The sequence below is a fragment of the Phaethon lepturus genome, unplaced genomic scaffold (assembly GCF_000687285.1).
Source record: "Phaethon lepturus isolate BGI_N335 unplaced genomic scaffold, ASM68728v1 scaffold12827, whole genome shotgun sequence".
NCBI lineage: Eukaryota > Metazoa > Chordata > Aves > Phaethontiformes > Phaethontidae > Phaethon > Phaethon lepturus.
Window position 1 is genome coordinate 1 of NW_010549844.1, and position 13,701 is coordinate 13,701.

At 45.4% G+C, this 13,701-nt stretch overlaps 1 protein-coding gene across 1 annotated transcript; it reads right to left on the reverse strand.

Annotated features, from left to right (window-relative positions):
* Positions 1 to 81: 81 nt before the first annotated feature.
* ZNFX1 (zinc finger, NFX1-type containing 1) lies at positions 82 to 13,556 on the reverse strand. Its single transcript, XM_010290377.1, has 13 exons — positions 13,502 to 13,556; positions 10,733 to 12,820; positions 9,842 to 9,973; positions 9,434 to 9,582; positions 9,073 to 9,216; positions 7,953 to 8,070; positions 7,435 to 7,679; positions 7,178 to 7,317; positions 6,707 to 6,861; positions 5,885 to 6,030; positions 5,400 to 5,510; positions 4,591 to 4,686; positions 82 to 2,514 (listed from the first exon to the last, which is right to left on the reverse strand). Exons 1-13 carry the CDS (start codon positions 13,554 to 13,556, stop codon positions 82 to 84), a joined length of 6,012 nt encoding a protein of 2,003 aa, XP_010288679.1.
* Between the last annotated feature and the right edge of the window lie 145 nt (positions 13,557 to 13,701).

Below are 13,701 nucleotides of genomic sequence, written 5' to 3' on the forward strand. Positions count from 1 at the left end.
GGCACCGATGCATTTTATTAGCTACAGCGGCGGCAGCGAGCGCACGGGGGAGGGGGAATAAGAAACGGGGCACACACCCCACTACAGCAGCCGCTGGAGTTCCTCGAAGTTGAGTAGGTTGTTGGCGGTCTCAGACCAGGCTGCGTGGGTCGCACCATCCATCTCGGAGGCAAGGCTGTTGGTGCTGTCCAGAGTGTGGTTTGTGCCCCCGATGACTGCATGGCATTCAGGGCACTTACTCATCTCCATTGCCCCCCCACAGTTCCCAATCACATAGACATGCCCATTTCTGCACTTGAACCAGTGGCCACGGGGACAGCCCATAGCACTGACAATCTGTACCCGCTCTGCCTCAGAGATCCCCAACCCCGACACAGGCAAGGCAGCACAGAGCCTCTCCAGGCCAGCTTTCACTGCAGCCTCATCCTCCTCTGTGAATTTCTTTGTCCCTTCCAGGATCTCACGTGCACTGGCAATTTCTGCTGTGAGCACTGGGGTGATCATCGCACTTGCACCTTTGCACCTTGCCAAGACGCTCAGCAAATAGGTCAGTCTCTGGATCTCAGCCTGCAGGTCAGAGAGCTCCTGTCCTGTAAAACTGAGGCGTGGCTTATCCAGCCACTCCTGGACTTCATCCAGCCGCTTTCTCAGCCCTTTCCTCTCACTCGCATCAACTTTGCTCATAGAATTGGTTAGGTCTGCCACACGTGCGTAGAAGTTAAGCTGGTTCTCAATTAGTCCAATACTCTTTGTGGAGAGAGCAGAAGCTTTTAGTTTATCTTCTAGCATGAGGTACTTAAGGGGTAGATTCCTCTGCAGAACAGCATTCCCCATCAGTGCAGCCTGCAGTCTTTGCCTGCTAGACTCAATTTCCTGTGCTGGGCCTTGGATTTTCTCTTTCACCTTTTCTATCTCATCTAGCCGCCTTTTTACAATGGTGCCATACCTCAAATTCTTTCTGATGGGTGTCTGACAGATAGGGCATACCTTCAGCTTGATGATATCATCATCTTTATCCATGTAATGGTCAAGGCCTTGGGACTCAAAGACATGGCCACAGTCTTCAAGCTGTACAAATCGAGCATCTGGGTCTTCCTCAAAGCCAAAAAAGATCTGGGTGAGTTCCTCACGGTCACAAACAAGGCACTTCTTTGGGCATGGCTCTCCACACAATCCAATACAAGGATGACCACAGCACAGTGGCTTAGCACATGGTACATTGCAGCGAGGCCTATTGCATGGTTCAGAGCAAAGATTAGTACACTGGTAGTGCTGGCACCGCCATTCACATGGCTCAGCACATGGAAAACAGCGCTCTCCACATTTCTTTTTACACCTACTGTGGATACAGTGGTTCTGACATTCCATCTGACAGGGAGGGCACTCTGTAGTACAAGGCTGCTGACACTTGTGGGAGCAGACCAAGAAGCGTTTGCACGGGCTGCTACATGGTTTATGAAATCTTCCTTCAAAGCAGGTATGACAGGAACCTGAGCATACATGACCACACTCCAGTGTAACAGAACACTTTGTCTTACATTCCACAGGCTTCTCATGCTTCATCTCCTCAGTGATCCAGCATTTAACTTGCTGGTTGTGGCCACATTTCAGCATGACTGTAACCAGTTCAGGACACCGCTTAGTGCATTCCTGCCCACAGAATTTGTTGCAGGTGTGCCCACAGTTCAACTTTTTCTGGCAAGGTTCTTGGCACAGAAACTCACTGTCTGGAGTAGAGCATGGCACCATCTGCAGGTGGCCACACTTAGAAATAGTTTTCTCTACTATCACCATGCATGGTCCACAGGGCTCATAACATGACCGTGGACAGCGGTGTCCATCTGCACAAAGCACCTTTTGACAAGGCTTCAGACACTGATACACTTCGTGCTGTGTGTCATATGGGTGACATGCCCTTGTGCAAACATGTCCACAACTCAACCTAAATTCACAGGGACGACTACAGCCTCCTTCTGGGACTTTGCTGAAGTCTGCTGCTGTAGATACCAGTGTCTTGGTTTCAGGGTGGTTTTGACAGCAAAGCACCAATGAGCGGCCAATGTGACTTTTCTCCCGAAGGGTATGAATGATCTTGCTCCAGAGAGGAACCTTGCCAAGCATTTTCATATTTCCAATACAATATAGCCCTTTCTTAGCTCTCGATAATGCTACACATATCCGATTAGGGATCTGTAAGAAGCCAGTTCTCTCTTCTTTGTTGCTTCGCACAAGTGACAGCAGAATAATGTCATTCTCCTCCCCCTGGTACTTATCTACTACATGAACCTTCACACCTGCAAAGGTCTTGGCTGGCATGAGCTTACGCAGACAGAAAAGCTGTCCAGTATAAGTAGTGAGAATGGTGATCTGAGAAGGTAGATAATCCTGACACAAGAAGTATCTGCACAGTTCCACTACAAACTGAGCCTCATGTGGGTTCTGATGGCTTTTCCCTTCCTGGATCTCTTGCTCAGGAAAGTCATGTTCCACAAAGAAGAGGTTAGATAAGACTCCCTGAAAGAAGAGAAAGGAATGTCAGAAACAATGCTAGCTTCTGTCACTGCAGCATGTTTCCATGTCCCTGATTATCCACTGACAGGAAGGCTCTTAAGGAGAGGACTACAGTATGGTATTACATCATACTTAGGCGATTTCTAAAGCATATTCATCAGATAGGAATTTAAGCTTATTAATCACATTTCAGCTTATTAGTAACATTTCAGTATCCTAATATGAAATCGGTTCCTGTGGATAATTTTATTCCCTATCTTTTCAGAGTTGTTTCTACTGTACCTTTTCAGGTTACAGAAAAGACAAGATTACATGCTAGTAACATTTCTCAAAGCATCATAGCTCCGTTTCACACTCGTGCTGTGAAGCATGTCTTGATTTGGTCATGTGGGAAAAAGATAGTAAGGTACCAATGCACAGGGCTTCGCACTTGCCTGGAACTGCCTAGCAAAAAACATGCCTTCTCTGTTACTGCAGTAAAAACATCAAGAAGCAAGGAGGACTGCTTTTCCACCAGGAAAACTAGGAACACTAGGAACTCCAGTAGTCACTTGCCAGCTCCAGGGGGGTAGAGTTGTCTGCTCACCTGCTCAAAAATTCCATTTGCCTTGAGTTAGGCAAAATATAAATGTCCCCACTATTAACTGGAATTCTTCTATCCATAAGAAATTCTTGGGCTGTGTGCCAAAACACAGAGACTGTTTTTATCAGAAAAGAACAGGTTTTGTACATCAAACACAGATCTCTGGTTTTCTGAGGTGTTCATAGCAGCACAGTGTCCACTGCTGTACAATTTAATTCAGTATCTCAAGTTTTTTTTAAGGCCAGATGGAACTGTAAGATTCTCCAGAATACCTTCTCATAGGAGAAATTGGGTAAAATTTTGTGATCTCCTAAGTTATTGTGTGTTTTGAGTGGGGGTTTTGTTGCTGGCTGGTTTGCTGTTTGGTTGGGTTTTGGGGGTTTTGTGTTTTGGGGCCTTTTTATTATTTATTTGTTGAACTAAAGTATGTTCTACAAAATACTTAATCTGGATTTCAAGATACCAAAAGAGGACCTGCCACTTTCTCAGATAGCTTATTCTAGTGATTAAATAATTTTCAGTATTAATTTTCTCTTGTCTGGCTTCAGCATTCTGCTACAGTTTTCAGTATGCTCTCCTCATCCAGTTAGAGAGCTTTTAACTAATTAGTACTGTCTTTTCATTAAGAGAGATTTATGTAGGTTAAGCTACTGTAATCCTCCTTCTGTAACTACCTCTAATTCCTTCTCCCAGGGTATTCAGTTGCTTGTGTTTCAGAGATCCAAGGCCTAGCTCTGATACAGCATAGCAGTGTAACCTTGGCTCAGACTTCTGGGGAAATAGTTAAGTTGTGACAGAGAGTGACCAGCAAGTCTGCAGAACAGGGCTACGCAAGATAAGAAAGGTAACATTACAGACAGAGATATGATTGTTGGTAGTTCAAAGATGCAGGAAAAGCACCAACGTGGACAGATACAAAATCCTAATTAAGTTGGCAAATACAAAACAGAAAACAGGGAGTTAGTGTTAAGATGGAAACTCAGTAACATTAAGGAAGAAGCAGAGGCTGACACTTTTTCTGATGATACCTGCCTGACTACAGCAAAGACTCTTCAGGTGTCTTATGGTGTGGCAAGCACACTAATGCCTATAACTTACTAAATTCTAGCGGGGTTTTGTGTGTGTTAGCCAATAAGTGATTGCTTTATACTTTTAAGCTAAACAGGTCTCGCTTGCAGATGTTGTGGATTGATAAAATGCCCAAACAGAGAATCCCAACGAAGAAGGGATCCAGTAATCAAGTCACTTACCTTACACTGGAGTTTCACATATTATGCTTTAAGTCTCTCATTTAAGATTTCTTCCTAGCTTTCCATCTCCTGCGATTCTTTTGGTCCCTTTTTTCCATTGTTCACTGTTCTTTTAAAGTCATCAGTACTGTATCCAGTTCCAGTGTTCACTATCACTAATGCCAGAAGAACTACAAATTCCTTGCCTAATTCCAATTAGGCAGTAACAGGGGACAAAAGCAATTGCTTGGATTGCTGAAAACTCACTTTTATGTTCTCATACTTCAGGACAGAAGGATGGTTCTCCAGCTCCTGGTATATATGAGGACTGAGAAGCTGGGCAATTTCAGGACGCATGCGGTGCTGAAACACAAAGCAGCTTTATCAGTCTTGAGGAAGAAGCACCATGTTTCCTTGCCAATATTCTGTTGTTCCACTGTAGAGACTGTGTCTGAATACAAGGATGACTTTCCAGCAAGTCAAGAAGAGAGCACCTCCCAATCCCCACCGTCTCCCGCCCCATCACTGCCACAACCAGCAATTACAGAGGGAGTTAGTAGCAGAGTTTCTTTACGAAAATCATTTGGCAAGGTGGTTGTAATAAGAATGCTGGTTTCAGTGCAAATATAGGACTGTTCTAGATAACAAAAGCCAGCACCTCACCCTATCCACGACATGAGCTCTTCTAGGTAGTTTTAATACAGGACTGACCAAGGTAGAATTAACTGCTCCAGGCACCAAGACAGTCAATTATAGCAATTTAGTAGGAAGCAGCCTGACAAGACTTGTGCTGTGAGTCCCCAGAGGTCTGGAAGTTTCAGATGCCACAATAAGCCACGTTCATTGCACTAAAACATGTGGGAACCACAGTGCTGCAGACATCACTGAATAATTGGAAATATATTGGAACACTCTTTGTAGTAGTTTGACAGCTCTTACCATTCTTCTTGGGAATTAGATAGCACATTCTTTTCTTTTAGGCTGCTCTGAGAGTAGAAATATAAACTTAAGTGTACTACAAACTTAAAACAACCTAAATGCAAATGCAATGGAGTTTTTTTATAGCTCTTCCTCACTTGGTATCTCAGACGGACAAAGGGGAAATCAACTTTCACCAGCCGTTCAAAGAGAGAGACTTCCAGATTGAAGTTCTTGGCCAGGTCATATACATTTGCACTAGGCCGCAACTGAAAGAGAAGGGATATGAGGTCCATGTTTTAGCACTTTTCCTATGTATTAGTAAGATGATTTTTCACTCATCTCCCTTTTTCGTCACCAGTCCCCCACAGAAAGGCCAGAGACTGGATTCTTGCAGAAGTGCTAAATATCAAAGTTAGATACAGTCACAACTGAAGTCGATAAAATCACATGTAAAATCCTATCAGTTAAACTAAGAGACAAGTCCCACAGGAGCTCTACTCCAAAACCACAGGAAACAGGACCTGTTGTACCTGTGGAAGCTGGGGACCAGTAAGTCCTGTCAACCTTTGACATATGGTGTTTGGTTAAAAGGTTCTAGTTCACTGGCACAACAGCTAGAGGCGTTAGTCATGGACGTTACCTGCTGGTGATCTCCAATGAGGATGAGATGCTGGCAAGCTTTACTTAGAGTAGTAATCGTGTGAGCCTCAAGCACCTCTGCTGCCTCTTCTACAATGACAATTTGTGGCTCTACTTTTTGCAAAATTTGACGGTATTTGGCAGCACCTGAGCAAGGAGAGAAAATAAACCTTAGCAGAATATAATTACAAACAGGCAGTATGACAAGACTTTTCAGGGAGGGGAGTAGGCTGTGTCTCAGAGAAGACTGTGTTCTTTCCAAGATATCCTAATTCAAGACAGCTTTTTGAACTTTAAAACAGCACCATACCAAGGATGGCTTCTAAATGAAGAGTTATTAGGGAAGGCAGGTAGGGATTAGAGTCCTATGCTTGCCTTGGCCCTTTCCTGACACTCTCTTCAGACATCAGATACCTACTCAATACATTGATCAACACATACAAGTAAGCCTAAAATTATCTCTCCAAAAGGGTCATGCTACAATGACCTTTACACTATCATCAACAGAAGGTGATGTGGGGATAGCAGTGCAGATGTTAGCTGTGCTTTACTCAGGCACAAGAAGTGGAGCATTTCTATTAGAAGAATGCTGCTCAAAATGGAGGGAGCCCAAGAGTGCACAGAAACTGCTCATACAGTTAATTAACAACTCGCACAACAGCCACATTTGCAAAGGGACTCAAGACATTAAGAAGGCTGCAGACTAATGCAGAGCCTGACCCAGTCTGTCAAGCAGCATATGCTACTAATCTTTTGGCAACAAGGTCCTTTAACCATTACTGGATGCAGTGCAACATTGGTTTGCTTCCCAACTGCTGTGCACCTGTAGTTGTCATCCCCACAACTTGAGCCTCCTTGAGAATGCAGAGATCTTCCTGCAGCCTCAGTTCTGTCAGCCTTTCTGCTGCTGCCTGATACTGCTTTTCATGCTGCAGAATCCTCCGTCGAATAAACTCCTGATAGGTCTGCAGCCAAAGCCTGAGAAGAAAGTGCCATTAATTACACACAGCAAGAGGAACGGGATAGTGATCCAGAAGTTCTGATCAGGATTCAGTTCAAAACTTCTTCTGTGTCTTTTGGGCAAGAAATTATTAGCATCTGTACATAGCCCCAAACACACACAGTGGAGATGACAGCCCTGCCCACGCAATACAGGGAAGGTAAGAACAAGTATGTTCACATAAGGAGCTAAACAGATATGCACAGAAACACCATGGATTGACAGAAAGAGTTTGCAAACTGGAACAGTCCTAGGAAACATTTGCCTACAGAACCTGTGAAGTAGCTTTGTCACCTGTAAAGCCTCCAGCGGGAGCTCAGGTCAAGTTGCCACAGATCCTGAATAGCCTTGGCCTCTAACTCTGTCATTGCACTCAGTTTACGGAGCTCAACCTTCATTTTCTGTTTCATTTTCTTCCTCTGGGCAGCAGTTATCTGCAGGGAAAAAGCTTCCCAATAAGCAGTTATAGCACGAAGATTCTTCTGTATTAGCATCCCCGTTATTCCTTACATAGTCAAGCAGAGCAAGAGCATGCTAGTGCATGCAGTTACCTCCCACTGCATAGTCGTCTTTTGTGGTTGGGCTGTTCCTTCCTCCTGGTCCTCAAGCTTCATAGCCAACAGCATGCTGGCTAGTTCATGAACAGCTCTGTGCTCTTCCTCCTTCCTTCCCTGAGGCTTTGCTGCCTCTTCATCCTCAATCACTCTGTCAGCTTGAATCAGGTCAGCCTCCTCTGGGATCTCCAAAAGCTCTTCTGCTTCACCCTCCCACTCCTCCTCTCTCTCCTGCTGACCACCTGTGAGAGTCACCAGTCACACGCAGTAAGCCACAGTGACTCTAGCAGAATCACAGTGCAGCAGTCAGATCACGATGTGGAAATTAAGGTTAAACTCCTTTCCACTACCTTACAGTATCATGCATTTTTCAGTGTCTGTTAAGTAGCAATGTCCCTCTTCTGGCACACATGCACTACTTAGGCAAACACACCTGTAGAGGATGGGGGTGGGGCTTGTCTGTGCATTGGTTTTTGCATTTATTTGTGGTTTGTTTGTTTGTTTGTTTGTTTTACCTGGATTCTCTGCCCCTATATTCTCTGCAGCATTCTGGGTGAAGACAGTTACACCGAGGCCCAGCCACTCCAAAATCATTGAGTGTTGTGAAGCACTGTAGTAAAACTCCTCATCATCCTAATATAAGGAAAGTCAAATCAGCCAGGCCTATTGCACTTCTGTCTTATGATGATGCCAAAGCATCACCTTGCAGCAGCAAGCAACTAGTACAAGTCCCTCGAGAGACCTCCAGAGCTAGAAAGTCTGAGTAGCCTTAGCTCTTCAGAAAGAACATAGAATCACAGAATCATTAAGGTTGGAAGAGAGCTTTAAGATCATCAAGTCCAACTGTCAGCCCAACACCACCATGTCCACTAAACCATGTCCCAAAGTGCCACATCTACACCTTTTTTTTTTTTTTTAACACTTCCAGTGACGGTGACTCCACCACGTCCCCGGGCAGCCCACTCCAGTGCTTGACGACCCTTTTAGTAAAGAAATCCTTCCCAATATGCAATCCAAACCTCCCCCGGCACAACCTGAGGCCATTTCCTCTTTTTCTATCACTGGTTACCTGGGAGAAGAGACCAACACCCACCTCACCACAACCTCCCCTCAGGCAGTCATAGAAAGCGATAAGGTCTCCCCCTAGCCTCCCCCTCTCCAGACCAAACAACCCCAGTTCCCTCAGCTGCTTCTCACAAGACCCACTCCCCAGATCCCTCACCAGCTTTGCTGCCCTTTTCTGGACAGGCTCCAGCAACTCGATGTCCCTCTTGTAGGGAGGGGCCCAAAACTGAATACAGCATTCGAGGTGTGGCCTCACCAGTGCTGAGTACAGGGGCACATCCCTCCTCCCCTTCAGTTTAAAAGGCTTTCATTTGGCCACTTATATTTTTATGCTGATAAAGATCACTTAGAATCTCTGCAGTTTAAAGAAGTAAAATTTAAAGCCCCTGTCTCCTCCTCCTGGTCTAGATTACTGTCACTTAGCACAGCTTGCTATTCACTCCCTCACTTTCCTAGCACCCAAGTGATGCTAAAGAGAAGTGTGCTTGGGGAACCTCAGACTCATTAGCAGAAAGGGTAGTAACCATACATTGGGACTGCTCGACTTGGAAGAAAAGGGACCTCTCTTACCAGGCCATTCATCAGACTGTCCCAGTGCTGGGGCGCAATGCATGCTTCCAAGTGGCGCTCATGCAGAACTCCAAGTGTTGTGCACTCTAAGTGCTTCGCTCCTTCGTGGAGCTCCTGCTCAGCCTGTTTCATCTCACTCGTTATCTATTCATAACAAAGAGAAGGGAGGCATCATCATACTTGAAGAAATAAAGTTCAGAAACAGCAAGACAAGAAACGGATGAAGTGAGCAAGGACAGAAGAATTAAGAGGGTGACTTCAGTGTAAGACAAGGTGAACAAACAGTGTGGAGGAAGTTTAGTTAGCTCCTTCAATGCACAGGCAACCCAGTCCCATCATCTTCCGTGAAGCCTGCACATACATTCACATAGGCTCTGCGGAGATGCATTGGCAAGTTGTATCGGAATTCACACTTCTTCCTCAGCTCCCTCAAGGTGAATTGCTTCAGGACCTTACTGCTACATCTGCCCCCAACACGCACCATCCCATGTTTTTGGAATGTGTATATTCCTGGGAATGAAAGAGAAATGTTTAGTACTAAAGAGGCAAGCTCTGTTTTCTGCAGTAGGACAAGGGGTAGGGAGAACACCCTTTGTCTGTAAATGCTACACTGGATTGGTCCGAGTGAAGTTTTCTTACTGTGTATCAATGGGGCTAGCGTCGCTAGGAAAAACAAAAGGGCAGGTCATCATGCCAGAAGATGGGCAGAGTTAAGAGTTACAGTATAATTTCCACCCGACCCTCCATCATACTTGTCAGGTACTCTTACCTTCTAAAAACTGATCCAGTGCATGGTTAGTGTAGCAGACTATAAGGATGGGAGACTTCTGAACAGTCCTTTGCCACGCATGCTTATTAGTCAAGAGAGCCTGAACAATCTTCAAACCCACATAAGTCTTCCCTGCAAAACAAGCTCAGAATCAGCAAAGGGTAATTCACCCTCTACAGAGTGCCTTGAAACACAGTAATCATCAAAATCAGACACGAGAGTTCCTTCTAGGCTGCAAATATGGTCTGTGCCACGAGAGCTGACCCCAGAGGCAACTAGTTTACAAAGTTTAAACACAGTAGCATGACACTGTCTTTCTGGTCTGTAGCTGAGCAAGGCCATGCTCTGCAAGAATGATGTCTTTTGGTTAATACACTGGACCTGGACCCACAATTTCCTCTGCCGCTGCCTCCCCCAGCCCACTCTGATACTGGCTTCATACATGACATTTGGCTGCACATGAAACATCCATGTACTACAAGCAGTGGTGCTGGTTGAATTCAGGTACCATTTAAAACAATTACAGTTAATCTTATAATGTTTTATTCACACAAAAGGTCATGGCTGAACACTCCCAACATTCTAACATGCCAAGACAAATAGGGCTGTTGCACAGCAAGAGGTACCATGTTATCAAAGATAGTTGAATTTTTTTTTTTCACCCCAATACACAAGCAGAGCCAACAGTGCAGTTAGTGTCTACCTGCAACTAGGTCAGCAACTCATAAGACCAGATATGGGTGTTTGAGGATATTTTAACTTTCACCACAGCGCATGCTAACTGGGCTACTCAAGCATCACTTAGGCATGGGACTAAAGCTTTGGAGACAGTACAGCTGGCTTTCTCTGAAGTTAATCTCCTTAAATAGGGGAATCTAAAATGCTTCTCACCAGTCCCAGGAGGTCCTTGGATAATAGCCAGCTCCTTGGTGAGTGCAAGACTCAATGCCTCCATCTGTGAATCATCTAATCTCAAGGTTTCCATTGAGGGCCACTGCTTGGGATCTAGAACATGGACACTCTGCATTCTCAAACCATCAGGGTGTACCTCTTCATCTGACAGGGGATCTTCCATCAAGGGTGCAAAGTTGTAGGCAGTATCCATTGTCAGGTATGTTGGCTTCTTCACCTGTGCATCACATTCCACAATGTACTTCTGGAATGGGATATCTTTTTCCTGGATTTCCTGTAACCCTTCTAACACATGCCGATAGGCCTCAAAGTAGGCAGTTGTCTCTACCATGACGAAGGAGTCTGAGGGCTGAATCTCTGCCAGAAGTGCCTGGCTCTGTGCATCAAAACATAGCTGCACAATCCCATGGGAGAGATCTGCATTATCACGATTAGAAACAGTGGCAAAAAGGCATGTTTCAAAGTGATCTTTGGACATGCAGATCAGGGATCCATATAGCAGCCGTTTGGAATTTTGCCATCGTACAAACTTCAATGGTTTTATGTCAAACTGGACCTTGTAAACAATACCAGTTGGTGAACAGAGAGGGGTAATAATCCGTGTGTCAAAGTAGATCCTGATATCATCAAATTTTTTCTTTCGCAAACCTTTGTCCTCAAAGCTCTGCAAAAGCTCCAAGATACCTTCCCTTAAAGGTCTTACAAAGTCTTCTCTCAAAAGCCGGAAATGAGTGTCAAGATAAATGCTGGTGCTCTCGTATCTTCCAGAAATAATATTGGGACGTAGAAAGGGTTTCTCATCATGGTGTACCTCATTATATGTTGGATAAATGGTCATTGTGCGATAGGTTTCTTCTTGACCATCAGTCTGAGGCTGCATAAGAGTATAGTTATCAGCCCTCAGTGTGCCTTCACGTCTCTTCTCCTGCAGATGCTGCACAAGCATCTGGACTTTATTTAGATTCTTCTCTGTTTCTTCTGTGATGTCCACGCCAGAAGCTCTCAGGGCATTTATGGATGCTGGCAAGACTGTCAAGAGAATGGAGATTTTCTGCACAGAGCTGGCTGGGAAAATACTGATCAGGTCCTGAAGAAGTGAAATGATGTTGCTAATATGCACAGGGTACTGATGACGTATAGCAGGGACTGCTTCTGTTATCATATCAGACACATACTGTGGCAGACAGATCTTGAGAAAGTTGGACTCCTTCACCACTCCAAGAAGTTGTTGGACACTCTGTCTATCCATTCGGGAACTACATGCTTTTTGAAGCACCTGGCAAACGAGCTGAAGGAAATTGGGTTTCATAGCTGTTTGGGAAAGAAGTTCCTTCAAACCCAAACTGGAAGCAAGTGTGATGACAACTTCCGAAGGGTCTTTCTGGAGAAGACTTTCTAGGAATTTATAGCCAATCCTTCTGACTTGCTGAGGCTGCTCACTGAGCTGGGCACCACCTGGGGCAGGGTTCTGGTAGAAATGAGGATTCTCCCGAGGTTGCATCCTCCTTCCCTTATCTTCATTTTCCTGCCCATTCCTCCACCCCCTAGCTCCTTCCTGGGCTTGTCCACCTTGATACCTCCTCGCCCTACCCTCATTTTCTTGCTCATTCCAGGATCCTTTGGCCCTCTCATGTGTTTGCCTACCTTGATACCTCCTTCCCCTACCTTCACTTTCTTGCTCATTCCAGGGTCCTCTAGCCCTCTCATGTGCTTGTCCAACTTGATACCACCTTCCTCTACCCTCATTTTCTTGCTCATTCCAGAGTCCTCTGGCCCTCTCATGTGCTCTTCCACCTTGATGCCTCATTCTCCTTCCTTCATTCTCCTGTTCATTCCAGTGTCCCATGGCTCCAGTGTTGGCCTGTCCACCTTGGTTTCTTGGCTTATTCTTGCTTGATTGAGAAACACTCCAAATCCAATCACCAAATCTCTCTTCTCTTTGCCCAGATAGAAGAGTATAAGTACTGGTCTGGGGGCTTTTCCCTAACTGAGCTGCCTGGTCTAACACATTATTTGTTCTGTTTCTGCCTCTTCGTATAGGGCCAGTATCCCAATGATCTGCAGACCCTTAAAAAAAAAAATATACTCCTTAATTATCAATCAACCACATTAACCTGCCTTCCAACACAAATGCATGAGCATTTTGGCCTGATAGCATATTTTGGACATTTGGCGACAACTTAGAAAACTACCATTATATTTGCACCCAGACTTTCAAACTGCTAAAGAGAGTGCCATGCCTAGAGTTCACTTAAGCTGTTAAGCCATGAAGACACTAAAAAACTAAACCCTTTTCCACAGAACAAAAAGTAGAATTAAGAAGGCCAAAGACAAAGCTTCCTGACAGGACAGGATTTCCTCAGGAGTTAGCAGTCATTGAAATAATGACAAAGGCAACAGCAGCTGACTTTGACTGTATATAGCACACTTAAAACACAGACCTTCTGGACAAAGTCTGGTCTCTCAGAAAAGCAGGACGTATAGACCATATAGCCCTTGTCACACTCAACAGAATATTTGGTGAAGCACTGAACACTAGCAGAAACAGTTAGCAAAGAGATTGCTGCAGTGCATCACCACCTCATTGGCCCCAACAAGACTCTGGGGACAAATAAGGAAACGCTGGAATTTAGACTTGAGTGGAAATTTCACTATACACAAGCACGGAAGGATTGGATCCCCCCTGTACCAGCACCATCCCCCAGGCCTTCTGCAGCCTTCTGCCCTCATCCACCGAGCGACCCTCACCTCTCCCTCCAGCTCGGGGTTGCCGGGAGCAAGGCTCCTGCCTGTCATCCTCCATCGCTCGGCTCGGCGACTCCTCTGCGGGCCTTCGGGCCTGTCTGGGGCGAGGGCACCGCTCAGCACTCAGTGCTGCACGGCTCCTCCACCCGAACACAGGCGCCGTCGTGCTCGGCGCTGCTGCGCTCGCCGCATGGTCCGGGAGC

What these genes read in the sequence shown, in the direction of transcription:
- ZNFX1 (XM_010290377.1), bottom strand. Translation starts at nt 13,556, where the DNA reads ATGGAGGATGACAGGCAGGAGCCTTGCTCCCGGCAACCCCGAGCTGGA. An exon ending in TCCGCAGAGCCTATGTGAAT is followed by an intron (nt 9,217 to 9,433) that starts GTATGTGCAGGC and finishes TGTTATGAATAG; the next exon opens with ATAACGAGTGAGATGAAACA. An exon ending in TGTGGGGATGACAACTACAG is followed by an intron (nt 6,031 to 6,706) that starts GTGCACAGCAGT and finishes CTCCTTGCTCAG; the next exon opens with GTGCTGCCAAATACCGTCAA.